General features: G+C 40.4%; 1 protein-coding gene across 1 annotated transcript in view; it reads right to left on the minus strand.

Moving 5' to 3' along the window:
• The window catches only part of LOC123231977 (maestro heat-like repeat family member 5), a 101,460-nt gene that overhangs the window by 66,712 nt on the left and 19,995 nt on the right, over positions 1-14,753 (minus strand). The window contains exons 4-7 of the mRNA XM_044658304.1: positions 10,627-10,719; positions 6,265-6,381; positions 3,745-3,864; positions 2,579-2,725 (exon numbers count right to left, since the gene is read on the minus strand). Of these exons, the coding sequence (XP_044514239.1) occupies positions 2,579-2,725; positions 3,745-3,864; positions 6,265-6,381; positions 10,627-10,719 (477 nt within the window). The remainder of the gene's footprint in view (positions 1-2,578; positions 2,726-3,744; positions 3,865-6,264; positions 6,382-10,626; positions 10,720-14,753) is intronic.

The raw sequence follows: 14,753 nt of genomic DNA on the forward strand, positions 1-14,753 counted from the left end.
GGGGATGTAGACACTAAATGATAACTCTAGTCCAACTATCAATAATATGGAATTAGGTCTTAATCAGTGATACATGTAAAACCCAGTGGAAATGTGCATTGGCTAAGGGAGGTTAGGGGTGCTTGGGGGAGAGAGAAAGAACATGAAACATGTAACTATGGGGAAATATTCTAAGATTAAGTTATTCTAAAACATTGCTAATTTAATTTTATCTCATTCTTTTTTATTTTTGTGTGTATATTGAAACAAAAGTAGTACATTATCAGCTATAGGTTAGGAATTTGTCCTCTGATTTCACTGGTAGAGGGAACTTCCAGATGAGGAAACTTCTTCTACCACAAGTTAAATGTCCTTTCTGCCGCTTCTTGTCTTAGAGAATTGTCTGAGTGCTGAGAAGCTAAGGGACTTGCCTCAGATCACAGTGGATGATGTCTAGGATGGGTCAGAAGTGATGTCAACTCTTTCACTATGGCACATTGTTTCTCACTATTTTACATAATTTATGAGTAAACAAATGTGCATGTATTAAGAGTGTATATCCAAAAATGTCATACTGATATAATCAAAATGTTTGAAGGCCAGTGCTTCAGGGCCTCTCCTCAGAAGTGCTAGAAGAATCCTAGAAAGAGAAAAAGTGTGCCTATATTGAAGGGAAAATTATATTAGTTGTAATAATGCTCACAGAACCTCAGAGCTGGGGGATATACCAGAGGTTACTCAACTCATACCCAACTATGAATCTCCTCTACACCATGCCCAATGAATGGTCTTTCACCTCCATTTTTCCTCAGCACTCATGCTGTACATTTTGCTTTTGCAGTCCTAGATTTCAGGAATGCATTCCCTCTTATCTGTCTGCCTATCCAAATCCTATCTAGTTTGAATACCACCTCTTCCTTGAATAATAATGCCATTATATTTCTCATTTTATAATACTTTAAGCTTTTCAAAGAGCTATCCAAACAACCCTAAGGGACAATGGATAAGCATATTATTATTCTTCCCATTTTATAGATAAGGAAACTGAAGCACAGAAAGGGGGAATCCCTTGGCCCAGGTTACATATCTACTTACTTCCCAAACTGGATCTCAAACCCTTATCTTCTTACTCCAAGTCCAAGACCTTTCTATATCAGGTTGCCTGACTATGGCCACTCACCTTGGAATAATAGAATGACTAAGCTCTCCTTTCTCCAAATTTTTATCTGTTCATGTTGACTCTGAGTCCTACACAATCGTATATTATTTTACAAGCATTTCACTCTTTAGTGTGTTTCTTTATAAGTTTTATAAATTTCCATTCTTCGATGCCCCATCTCTTCATGTAGAAAGGAAAGGGGATACTAGTTTTCCTTTTAAACATTAGAACCCAAGGCTAAATATGTGTATGTATGTATATGTGTTTATATGACACACATATATATGCATATTGTGATAATTAGATTAAGTCTACACTGCCCATCTTTAGATTTAATCACCAAAGGTGAAAACATCTCCATTTTTGGGAAGTCTGTAACCCACGGGTGCTAGAGTGGGTAATGAATCAGAATCAACTGACTGCCTCCTAGGAGGTCCTAAGAGAAGCTTCTGTTGTGATTGGATGGGCAAACTAGGAGGGAGGCACAGGAAGTGCCATATAAGTGACTCCTTTAAAAAGAGAGAGTTTGAGTGAGTCAGAAGATCTTCTACGGAAGAAGGTCTTCTGGTGGAGGAGCTCTTCTGGTTTGTGGAGGAGTGCTGGCTGGGACCCTGAGACCTTGCTGAGACTGTTCTTAATCTTCCTTTGGAATTCTATGTGGTGAGTTTAAAGACTGAATCTTCCTGAACTTCTCTCAAGGAAATTCCCTTTAATAGAGACTCTGTGACTGAAGCTTTTGCTTCATCTACCTCTAGGCCTCTGGCCTTCTGACTCTTACCTTGGGTTAATTAAATCTACCTGGATTAACTAGGGGATCATAGCAATTTACCTACTGTGTTAGATTCTTATTTCTTTATTTCTTCTTCCTCTTCTCAATTATATATAAATTTCCATAAAAGTCAATTTTGATTTGAATTTATTCCTTAATTGGGGATTTTTCCCCTGGTGACCAATCTTTCAATATTCAACCCAAAAAAACCCTTTTGTCCCTTACAATATGCATATGTACATGGGTATGTCCCCTTTAAAAGCTCTAAATTTTACTCCATATTGAGTCTCTTCCCTCCAGGAGCTTTGTATCTAAGAGGCAGCTACAGAACAATGTTCTTGGATCATTGATCTTAGGTTCAGAAGATGTGGATTTAAGACCCAGCTCTGGCACTCAGTAACAACTCCTGACTCTATCTCATTATGTCCATCTTGATCACTGCAGTCCTTGTCACACAGTTGTTGTGAATAATAACAATAATTAATCATGGATTATGGAAGCCATTGTTAATGCTAAGTGATAGATCATCACTGTTGGTATCAATTCCTCACAGAGTTAGCTACTAGAGCTGTTATTCACAAGGGGCCCCAATGGTTCTTCTGGCTGCTAAGTGATGATAAGATAAGGGATAATGGGAATTCTCTCTCAATGGAAGAAGCAGAGAAACTTACATATTTGCTGCAGTTGAAGTAGTACACCATCCTGGAGGTGATATTGTCTACCCATGGGAGAATGATGTTCTTGGCATGGACTACCATCTGTCCATAGCATAGCAGGGCTGTACTGTTTGCCCACTTCCAAGGCACATCATGAATGTTCTGAAGGGGAAGAAGAATACAAACAAATATCAAGTGGCAGAAAGAGTACCTGAGTTCTGATCCTAACTTTGCCACATGGACTCAGCATTTGGCTTTAGGAAAGTCATAGAACAACAAAATGTTAGAGCCAGAAGACACTGTAAGCTACCTGTACTTCACTTCCTGTATTATTCATGTTTACTCTTATTCCTTCATAGGATCCCACCCCACCCCCATTTTACACAAGAAACTAAAGCCCACAAGAGAAATGACTTGATTAGGATAATACAATGAGTCAGGACTTTAACCTTGACCTGATTCCAATCCAGTACACTTTCTACCAAGTCATAATCCATTAAGCCTCAGTTTTTTCCTCTGAAAAATGGAGGTGATATTCTTGTTCTATCTGCTTCATAAGATGGTTTGAGGATCAAATGAGATCATAGATTTTCTTCATAGGCTCATAGATCTTCCCTGATTATTTTTTTACAGTTGGGAATATGATGCAGATCCTGAAGGCTTACAAAGAAGTATGGATATTTTGAGATAGGAAATGGCAAGGTCAGATCTGGAGCTTATCACAGCTCTGCTTTTGCTTTTCTGATACACAAACCCCAACAATGGCTCCCTAAAGTCTATAAAGTCCAAACTCCTCAATCTGTCATTTAAGACCTTTTGTGATCTAGCCCCAACTAACCATTCTAGCTTATCTCTGCTACACTATATTTACCAGGTAGAGGTTTTTTGGAACCCTTTGATAGTCTAGTGAAACCAAATGCACCTCTTCTCAGAATAATGTTAAATGTATAAATAAAATACATTGGATCATAAAATAATCCAAAGACCAGTGAAACTTCTTTGTGTCATAACAAAATGTATACCTCCCATCTCCAAGATTGGCTCTCAATCCACTAAGCCACCTAGCTCTTCCCCCATCCCCACACTATCTTTCTAATGTATTCCTTATCCTTCTGCAGAATATTGAAGAAACATGGTAGACCAACCTCAATCTCAATCTCAAGAGTGCTGATTTATAGTACCTTGGCATTACTGGAGACTGTACTACGCCTCAGTATTCTAGTATGGGCAAAATGCTCCAAAATAGACCAGACTTGTTCAAAGTGGATGGAAGATGCCAGCCCGATTGCTAGTGCTATGCCCTGTAAAACATAAAAATGAGGATTTGCTTTTAGGAGTCTGTCTGTCCTGACTTTCCCTTCTCAGAATTCCCTAGAAATTCTTCTCTATGCTCTCCATAATAATAAGTGTAACTCCGTCATCCATATATTGCTTGGTTGGACAGGCTTTCCTAAAGGCAGCCTTATGAAGCTGAATGCTTTCTAATGGAAGGAGAATGACTTCTGATTAGCTGGGATCAGTTTTTTTAAACCCTTACCTACCATCTTAGAATCAACACTATGTGTTGGTTCCAAGGCAAAATTAAGGGCTAGGAAATGGGGGTTAAGTGACTTGTCCAGGGTCACCCGGCTAGGAAATGAAGTTGGGATCATTTTGAGTGACACTACATATCCTCCAAAAGGAGGATGTTAGAGGACTTCAGAGAAAGAGTTGGGAGACAAAAAGGTCACAAGAGTGAAAATGAATTGTAGCTCAGAGATCAGCTTTCAAAGAGGCCAGCATACCAGGAAGCTGGTTCCCCAACATTCTCCTTGACTTTTAGCACTTGAAACCCCAAAAATTGCTGAGTGTAGATATCTTCCCAGTGAGATCATTCTCCTTCCTTGGTTGTACTGAGGTGTTTTCTCCCTTTCTTAGCTGAGGAGTTCCTTTATTACTGCATGTTTGTTGGTCAGTTCTAATCTGTATTACTTCCTCAACTTCTGTTTTCTGTTTTGCTTGGATCCGTATTGGTCTTTTGTACCACCAGTGTCCTGGTGAGAGGGAGCTAAACTGGTGATATTACTCTAATACTCTCCTCTTAAGAACAATCCAGGATGTACAATCTATGCTGAACCTTTTACGCCCCTAGACTTACAGGGTTCTGAGGCAGACAGGCAAGAGAAGGAGTAAAAATCAAGCCATAGCCTCCTTCTGCTCCCCACAAAGACAGAAGCTGCAGGATCCTTTGGGGAGAGGTGGGCCCGGACTCTGATCATCTGATCACCTAGTAATGCCGTCCAGGAACCAAGCCATCTTTTATGTATTTAGACACCAGCCCCATATGCACTTTACATAAGAAGTATAACAATGACAAAACATACATTTATGTAATACTTTAAGTTTTTACAAAGCATTTTCCCCAGAAGACTGTGAGAAAGGAAATGCAGATATGACTTTTTATAGATTTATAATTTATAATTATAGATTCATAGAAATGAAAGGACTAGCCTGTAGTCACACAGCTAATGAATGCTGGAGCTGGGATCCAGACTTAGAAGGCCATGTAGTATAGTAGAAAGAACTATGATTTAATAAAGTTCTGGGAATTCCAAGTTTAAATTCTGTCTCTGGCATCCAGTAACTATAAAAGTATGGGAAAATCAGTGGATCAATTAGTCACTTAATCTTGCTCATTTTCCAAATAAAGAAAATAATACCTTACCTATTCTAAGAACACATGCTTTAAGATGTCTGTTATTGTTGTTATTATTTCCATATCACCTGATTCCACACTTTCTGCTACACAGTCTCTCAAAAACAATAATAATAAATCTCATTTTGAAATGTAGCTCTCACAATAAACCTATGAGGAAGGTAGTGCAAATTTTATGTCCATTTTGGAGGCAAGGAAATTGAGTCTCAAAAGAAGTGTAGTGACTTGCTTGAGGTCACACAAATATTAAATGAGAACCCTAGGAATGACGGCAGGTCTAATTCTTTTCCCTGTTGCCTCTGAGCCTAAGCAGAGAAAACCTGACATCAGGCCTAAACAGGATCTCTCCCTCCCTAAACTGTTACTGTTCACTGTGATTCTGAATGCTCAAAATAATTTGTCACAAAATATGGCCATGAAGGAGAGATTTTTCTCAAATTAAAAGAATATATATTTGTTTTCTTTTTATTGTTATCTTTTGGTTTTACTTAACATTTTTTTAAATTAAATCCCTTCCGTGTTCCTTCCCCAAGAAGCTTTCTCTTGTTAACAAAAGGGGAAAAAACAAAACAAAAAGAAAACAGTTCTGGGGCAGCTGGGTAGCTCAGTGGAGTGAGAGTCAGGCCTAGAGACAGGAGGTCCTAGGTTCAAACCCGGCCTCAGCCACTTCCCAGCTGTGTGACCCTGGGCAAGTCACTAGACCCCCATTGCCCACCCTTACCACTCTTCCACCTATGAGACAATACACCGAAGTACAAGGGTTTAAAAAAAAAAAAAAGAAAAGAAAACAGTTCTGCAAAAGCAATCAATGCACCTGCCTCATCTGTGTATGCACCATTTCATAGTCGTTGTCTACCATGTCTGCAATGAGCAGACCGAGAGGTGGACACTTGTTTTCTTAAAGTCATATTCCAAAGCACGCCTTTTTGTCCTCCATGTGTTGCACCCCAGACAATTACTCCCCTTTGTCCTGTAGCCTTGGAGCTCAGGTGCTCTGACCACTCACCTCACGATGGCTCGCTAAATGGTGAGACAGATCCAGGAGACCTAACAAGTGTTTCTTCAGGTCAATTTTCTCTGAGGACTCCCTGAGGATCAATCCATAAAAGTAAAAGAGAAATTTCTGGACATTCAGGGAGAGGGGAAGAAAAGTATAGAAGATTCTGTTAGCCAACCTGGCAATGAGCAGCTCCATTCTGGTCCCAACCCCTATGAGAGGAAGGAAGGCAGAGTGAACAAAGTAAACAAAATTTGACAACTCCATTAATGCCTCTAATCTCCTTTCATTGCCTAACCACCCTATCCTGCCCTCTATTTTTAATCCCTGGGGGGCCCAGAGAAAAGTCAAGGAAGCTAATTGGCAGAGGTAGGCAAAGGGAGCACTCGGGTTCAGCCAGGGAAAAGGCAAGGAATCAGGAGATGGGGAGTCCATTGGGAGCCATAGCAAGAAAGGCCAGTGTTGCTGGATCCTAGAGCAGAAGAGAGTAAAATGTAAGAAGACTAGAAAAGTGGTAAGGTGACAGGATGTGAAGGGCTTTAAAAACCAAATGTAATGTATAACCCAGTGGAACTGCTTGTCAGCTCTGGGAGGGAGGAGGGAAGAGGGATGGGAAAGATCAAGGATCATGTAACCATAAATAAATATTCTAAATAAATAAAACCTAAAATGAATTTTAAAAAAGGAGAGAGAATCTCCAATTTAAAAAATATATAAGATGCTATGTTTGATTTTATATGACAGTAGAGAGAGATTTGACTTTATTCAGTGAGAGGTAGGGATGATATGGTCAGATCTATCCATTAGCAAGATCATTTTGGCAGCTGAGTGGAAGATGGCCTTGAGTGGAGAGAGACTTAGGCAGGGAGACATACTAAGCATTTAATAAATAAATGTTACCTTCTTACCTTGCCTTGCTCAATAAACATCAATGGCTCCCACTTACCTCTAGAATCAAATACAGACTCCTCTGTTTAATCTTTAAAACTCTTTACAGCCCAGATCCTACTTTTCCAGCCACAGTATCACTGTCCCCCTTCAGATACTTTAGACTCAGCTACACAGACCTTCTTATTGCTTCTCATACATAGCATTCCATCCCTTTCTCTTTGCCTTTATACAGGTTACCTATAACCCATTTCCTCCTCACTTGCCTCTTAGAACTCCAAGTTTCCTTCATAGTTTAATTCAGATAGTTTCTATGTGGAATTGTTCCTGATTCCCTCAGCTATTAGTCTTCCTCCTCCCCAATTACCTTGCATTATTTTCCTCTACAGAATTTAAATTAATAAAAGACAAAGACTATTTCATTTTTGTGTTTGCATTGCTGACCCCATGCATAGTCAACTAGCATGCAATAGGCACTGAACAAATGTCTGTTAATTTATATAGTGATTTTGAAGAAATGATTCAAGATATAGAGGTATGAGGCTTCTATAACCTCTCTCATTACTTTCTAGCTGAACAGTACTACTAGCTCTTTCCAGGTTATGCCCTCCCTCTTGTCCACTTACATTCACAAAGGTCATTCTTTGTGGCAAAACACAGTCCTTTCTAATCTCCTTGTTGATATGTTTCCTTTCCTTCAAAACCAAGGCAGATGTCCCCCACTTCAGGGAGCTGTCAATGATTATGCCAGCTAAAAGTGATTTCTCCTTCTTAGCTTAATGTATCCAAGTTGCTCTTTGGTCTCTACCACATTTTACCTTGTGTTGAATTTATTTGCATACATGTTATATATTGCCCCAATAGAGAGAAGTGTGCACTCTCATTTTGTAAAAGTCTTCCCACCCCCAGCACCAAGAATGATTCTTAATATTTTCTTATTTAATTGAATTGAATTAAAATAACCAAGCACCAAGCACCAAGCATTTATCAAGCACTTATTTTGAGTCAGGCACTGTGTAGAATGGAAAGGGTGTGTATAATAATTAAAATGGGTTTGACAAATATAAGAATTTTCTAAAATTGTGTAAACCATTTATAATAATTAAATATTAAGTCCTGAGATTGTTAGCAGCTTTAGTACTTTTGTTACAGCAAAATAGTGATAGTAAGAGAGGAAAATGTAGGAAGGAGGTAGAAAATATTGCCTAGCTAAAAATATCCTAAGCCTGGGTCCCAGTGCCTTCAGACCCCGAATATGAATCCAAATGTGAATCTCACTAGGCAATGAGGATGTCTCTAGCCAGGCATTTCAACAACCAAAGACCAACACCAAAGAGGCTGAGCCACAAAAGGTATTCTCTTAAGCCAAAGAGGCAAAAGTCTCATCTGAGTAAGCGTCCCTCTTCAGCCCGAGTCTCCAACACAGAAAGTCAAATTTTCACCAGAATCCAAAGTCCAAATCAGGAAGCCAAAATCCAAAGCTGCAAAAGACTCTGAGCCATCCAAGAGCTCGATCCCCCAAGGAGCCATAAGACTGCCACCATGGATTCAAGGTTTTGTTTTTTTTTTATTCTGCTAATTATTTCTACTGTGCAGGTTATTAATTCTGCTTTCCCAATTCTTATTTCTTTTTAAACCATTCAGGGACAGCCTACTGTGATTCCATGCCCTCTTGGGAACCACAGGATCCTCTACTCATCGCATACTGATTTCTTTTCCTCTGGGTGGCAATATTTGTTCAAAGATATCTAGACTCATTGAGATGATCTGGAGGTCTTATTCCCTTGTGCTATTAATATCTCCCTTGGTGGTTTATCCACTTGTACTCAAGGTCATGAATGAACTTGTTTGCCTCTGAGAAATTTCTTTGGTAATTATAGTCTCTTTCCCTTGTATTCCTCTATTACTCACTTTCTTACTCTTTCTCTTTTCATTGTGCTTTCCCCAGAGGCTGACTTGAAAGCTACCTCGGCCTTCTCTAGACAATTCATGCTTCACTGGCCTTAAATCTCCAACTCACTTTAAAAAAATAGATCTTTACCTGCCATCTTAGAATCAATACTGTGTATTGGTTCCAAGGCAGAAGTGTGGTAAGGGCTAGACAATGGGGATCAAGTGACTGGCCCAGACTTGACACAGCAAGGAAGTGTCTGAGGCCAGATTTGAAGACAGGATTCCCATCTCTAGCTGCTCCTTGAGTGACTTCTTAGGGGATAATGCCTGATGGATGCTAGTCCCCCTTTTCTCAGGCTTAATGGAGTGCTACATATCCACAATCCTGCCCTGGTTCTCTCCCTCAATGTTCTAGATAAGCTCTTTTGCAACATAGAGCAGACCCAGACAGAGCAAGTTTCTGTCTTCTGATTTCCTGGGGGTGGAGAATGGGGAGGAATGTGAGAAAAGTTTAGTTCTATTGCAGGCCTACAAGTCTTTGTCTCCATTTATTCAGCCCTGCCAGCAAGTGGTGGCCGGTAGGGGAGAAGGCACTGACTGTGCATTAGGGGTTGGGAATTAGCCTTTTCTGCTGTTGTTCATTGAGTTGTTCCATGCTTAGGGTTCTTGATGTCTTGGCCTTGGAGACATCCAGTATTGCTGTATCTCTTGTACATAGCTCCTGTTTTGGAGAGTTTGGAGGCGTGAGGATTGGAGAAAGTGTCTAGTTCTCCATCTTGCTTGGTCACAGGCCCCAGAACCGAGCCCACGACTGAAGGAAACAAGGGACTCTAAGAAGTGGGAGTGATGCAGAGACAGAAGATGGAGCATCCTGTGTGTGTGTGTGCCAGCCTGCCCAGGAGCTAAGAAGACAAGTCATATAGAATATTGGTGGAGAAGGAAGGGTTTCCAAAGCCAAGCAGTGAGAGGGAGCTGCTGAAGTTTACTGGAGAGAGGAGTGGTACGGTTTGAGCTGTGCTTTGGGGAGATCATTTTGGCAGCTCTAGGTCAGATGGATGAGATTCAGAGAAACTAAGGAGGAGCCCATTTCACCCGAGGAAAGTGGGGCTCTGAAACCTTCATTTGTTTTGCCCCAAATGGATATCCAAAAAGGGGTGACTCAGATAATGCTGTCTGTCTAGTTATGTGCTTTTACTTACCTGATTTTCCCACCTAGAACACCTTCCCCTCTCCCCTCTGTCTAACGCCAAAGACCCCAAGTTTCACCTTCCCCAAGAAGCTCTCCTAAGCTCCACCTGACCTCAAGACCCTCTGTTTCTATCACTTCTATAACACTTTCAATCCATTCCCACATCACAAAACATTTAATTATCTCCTTTCATTGTTCTCTCCTTGGTTTTCTCTGTGTGTTTTGTCTCCCTAGAAAAACTGGCAGTTTCCAGAGGGTAGGACTGGGGCCTTCTTCTCTCTGCTTTCTTCCTAAGCTCCCTTATGTTCTAGTCCCTCCATTTCCTAACACAGGGCCACGTTCAGGCACCCAGGAGACTCTCAAGACTTTAAGGCTGATTAGCCTCTAGCCTTATCACTTACCCTGTCCAGGCAATTTGTAGAGTCTGTCATTATGGAAATGAGATCCTGGAGGTAGCTGTTAAAAATCCCTATTGAGAGGACCTCAGATTCCACCTGCAGGCCAAGTACATGCCTTATAATAACAACAACAACAACAACAACAACAAGCATTTATATAGTTCTAATATTATATAGCACTTACAAAATACTTTAGGTATGATTTCTCATTTGACCCTCACAAAATAACCTTTGAGAGGCACGTGCTATCATTACCCCACATTTACCTATGTAGAAACAGAGGCCAGGAGGGGTTAACTGACTCACCCAGGATTATACAACTAGTAAATGTTTGAAATAAGATTTGAAGTCAGGTTTTCAAGGCCAAGGATCTATCCACTAATCCACCTACCTACCACCCCAGAGGGTAGGTATGGTAGAGCCTTTGCCTATCACTAGGAATCTCTAAGAGACTATACAAAGTCAGGCAGCCTATCCCACATTATCTTCCTCTCTACAACGCATTACTTTCATCCCCAAGAACTGCAGATGTGGGACCTGAAAGGGACCTGAGAGAGACATCATCAAGCCCAATCTTCATAATTTTTAGAGAGAAGGAACTGAGGTCCGGAAAAGGGAAATGATTTTCCCCAAAGTCATAGCCACAACATGACTAGGATTCTGATTCCATGTCTAACACTCTGTCCTTACTGTTGTCTCATGGTGCCACCAAAAACAAGAATAAAACAAACAAAATAACTTTAATAGCTAGCATAAAAGAGGGAATAATTCTGTCCAATCTAGCAAGGCTGGTTCCTAAATGACACCCACAAATTATGTTACTAGGTGCCAACTCAAAAGGCTTCCTACCTTCACCCAATATAGCTCCACCTCCACTGGCATAGCCTTCAAAAGCTCAGGGTCAGCTCCATGCCAGAATGAGTCATTATAAAAGGACTGTGGAACAGGCTTGGAGAGAGCATGGTCTAGAAAGGAAAACACTGGGGGTCTTGGTTCTTCCACTGTGTGATGCTGGACCAATCCCTTAAATTCTCAACCCTAATTTCTTCATCTGTAAAATGAGAACAGTAATAGTGTACTACCTGCAATATAGGATTTATTTATTTTTTTTTTTAGTAATCATTTGGAGAACAGCTGGGTTGCTTAGTGGATTGAGAGCCAGGTCTAGAGATGGGAAGTCCTGTCTTCAAATATGGCCTCAGATACTTCCTAGATGGGTCAGGTCTGGGCCAGTCATTTAACCCCCATTTCCTAGCCCTTATCATTCTTCTGCCTTGGAACCAAAATACAGTATTGATTCCAAGAGAGAAGGCAAAAAATTTTTTAAAATAATAATAATTTGTATTTTAATGAGCTATATAAGTTATTACTATCATCTATAAAATGAGACTAATAATATTTTATCTCCATGAAGGCAAAGAGTTTTCCTACTTGATTTGGTAAATAACTGAAGATTATCTTTTGATAATTTTCCACCGAATGACTCTACTCCATAAATATATATAATTGAGTTCTTACCCTAACATTGGGCAGCTAGGTGGTACAGTAGTTAAAGTGCCAGTCATGGAGTTAGAAGAGCTCTAGTTCAAATCCAGCCTTGGGTACTTATTAGCTATGTGAGCCTGGGCAAGTCATTTAACCTTGCTTGCCTCAGTTTTCTAATCTGTAAAATGAGCTAGAGAAAGAAATGACCAATCACTCTAGGATCTTTGCTAAGAAAACCCCCAAAGTGGTCACAGAAAGTCAGATAAACTAATTGGCAAAACAACAACTCTAAAATAATTTTCTATGTATTTTCTAGATACACTTATTGAACATTTTATTAGCCACCAAAAGAAGGAATAGCTGTCTCATTTTTGTGTTTGCATCACTGAGACTAAAACAACCACATATTCAAATCATAGAATTTTGAGTTGAAAGGTACCTTAGAAGTCCTCCAGTAGGAGGTAACTAGGTGGCTCAGTGGATAGAGAGAGAGGCCTGGAGATGGGAGGTCTTGGGTTCAAATGTGGCCTCAGACACTTCCTAGCTGTGTGATCCTGAGCAAATCACTTAACCCCCATTATCTTGCCCTTACTGCTCTTTTGGCCTGGAACCAACACATAGAACTGAGTCTAGGACAAAAGGTAAGGGTTAAAAAAATCATCTAGCAGTCATACTACTCCATCATTTTACAGACGATAAAGTCAAGGCCCAGATTAGAGGGAAGTGACTTATCCAAGTTACACAAGCAGTAACAAGGAGAGCTGACATTCAAACCCAACTTTCTGGGTTCCTTCCTTTATAGTCCAGTGATGGACAAACTTTTTAAAGAGGGGGCCAAAGGAAAGGAAATGCTCGTCTGTCAGTCTGTTTCTAAAGCAACTCTTTAGAAGTTTTGTTGTATTGTATCCTACTCATTGTATTCCTCAGATTAGGAATAATGTTGCAAGACTGGATATCCAGATGCTGCCCCGTGGGCCATAGTTTGCCCATCACTGCTTTATACCTGGCTCTATCTTTTATTCTCCTCTCTGAGAGGAACCCCCAAGTTGACCTCTTCTTTATCTACAACTTATTTGTCTCCTGATTTTATTTATAGCAAGAATATGGCTATGGCTCGGTTCCTATAGTTATCAACTTGATAGTCACTGGACAATGATCACACACCAACTGTACTAACACTTAAGTTGATGCTGGTGGATAGTCTAAAAATAATGTGGTAGCCACTTATGTTCCCTTTCCCACCATTCTAACACAGTCATTATAAAAGAGGAGAGAGGGTCATTTTTATTTCATGATCACTAAGGCCAATAATTAATGACCTCCTTGTTGAGTTCTGATGTTGAACTAGGCTGTCTAGAAAGTAGGCAATCTGTCACTGATTCAATATTTAATCTGACAGACTAAGTATGGATGTTTCATAGGTGTCTGTCCTGGGCCCTCTTTTCTTCTCCTACTGTGTGATCTCATCTGCTTCCATGGATCTAATTATAATTTTTAATTATGATCCTCAAATCAAACTTTCCTGCCCCAAACTCTCTATTGACTTCTAATCTCACCACTCCAACTGCCTTTCCTACATAATGTCCAAGAGACATCTTAAGTCCAATACATCCAAAACCAAATTTATTATCTTTCCTCTAAACTCCCCCCACATCTTCCCTATTACTGTAGATGGCAACACCATCCCCCCAGTGTCTCAGGCTTGCAACCCAAGAGGTTTCCTTGATTTCCTAGGATCTCCCACTCTACCAAATCCAATCAATTGCTAAGTGTAAAAGTGAAATTTGGGAAATGTATCAAACTACATTTCCCGTGGTCCAACGGGTTTCCGTTTCCGGTTTTTGGGCTTGGGAAGGCTTACGTCTTGACGCAGGGAAGGGTTTAAATCTCCTGGGTTAGGAGGAAGTGGTCTCTTTTGCGAGTAGGCGCTTCCAGGAAACAGGAGACAGTAATGGAGGCGGCAGTTTTGAATGCTTACAAGCGCGTGGTCTAATGATTTTATCTATCAGCATGGCTTTAATTAAAATACTAATTTATATATTTATACAAGCCTTTACCATTTTTCATATTTATATAAGGTCTATAGATTTTAACTTAGGAACATCTCTTGAATACTCTCCCTTTTCTTTAACACTGCCATCTCTCTTGTACAAGCCTCATCACCTCATGGCTGGATTATGACAATAGTCTGCTGATGGGTCTGCCTACCTCAAGCCTCTTTCCATTCCAATCTGTCTTCTATTCAGCAAGTAAAGCATTTTCCTAAAATGCAGGTCCAATGATGTTCCCATCCCTTCCCCTCCAACCTCCCCAATCAATAAACTCCAATGGCTTCCTATTGCTTCCAGGATCAAATAGAAATCCTCTATTTGACATTCAAAGCCCTTCATAACCCAGCTCCTCTACCTTCCCAGGCTGCAAACACCTGATTCTCTGGCACATATTCTTTGACATAGGTCTCCTGTCTCTTCCACAAATAAGACACTCCCTCTCTCAGCTCCAGGTATTTTCTCTGGCTGTCTATGATTATGCCCCCCCCCACTCTCTCTCACATTCTCACTCTTTTTCTTTTTCTCTCTCTCACCCTCTCTCTCTCTCATCCCCTCTCTCTCTCTCTCTCTCTCTCTCTCTCTCTCTCTCTCTCT

This window comes from Gracilinanus agilis, chromosome 1 (assembly GCF_016433145.1).
Source record: "Gracilinanus agilis isolate LMUSP501 chromosome 1, AgileGrace, whole genome shotgun sequence".
In the NCBI taxonomy this organism is placed as follows: domain Eukaryota; kingdom Metazoa; phylum Chordata; class Mammalia; order Didelphimorphia; family Didelphidae; genus Gracilinanus; species Gracilinanus agilis.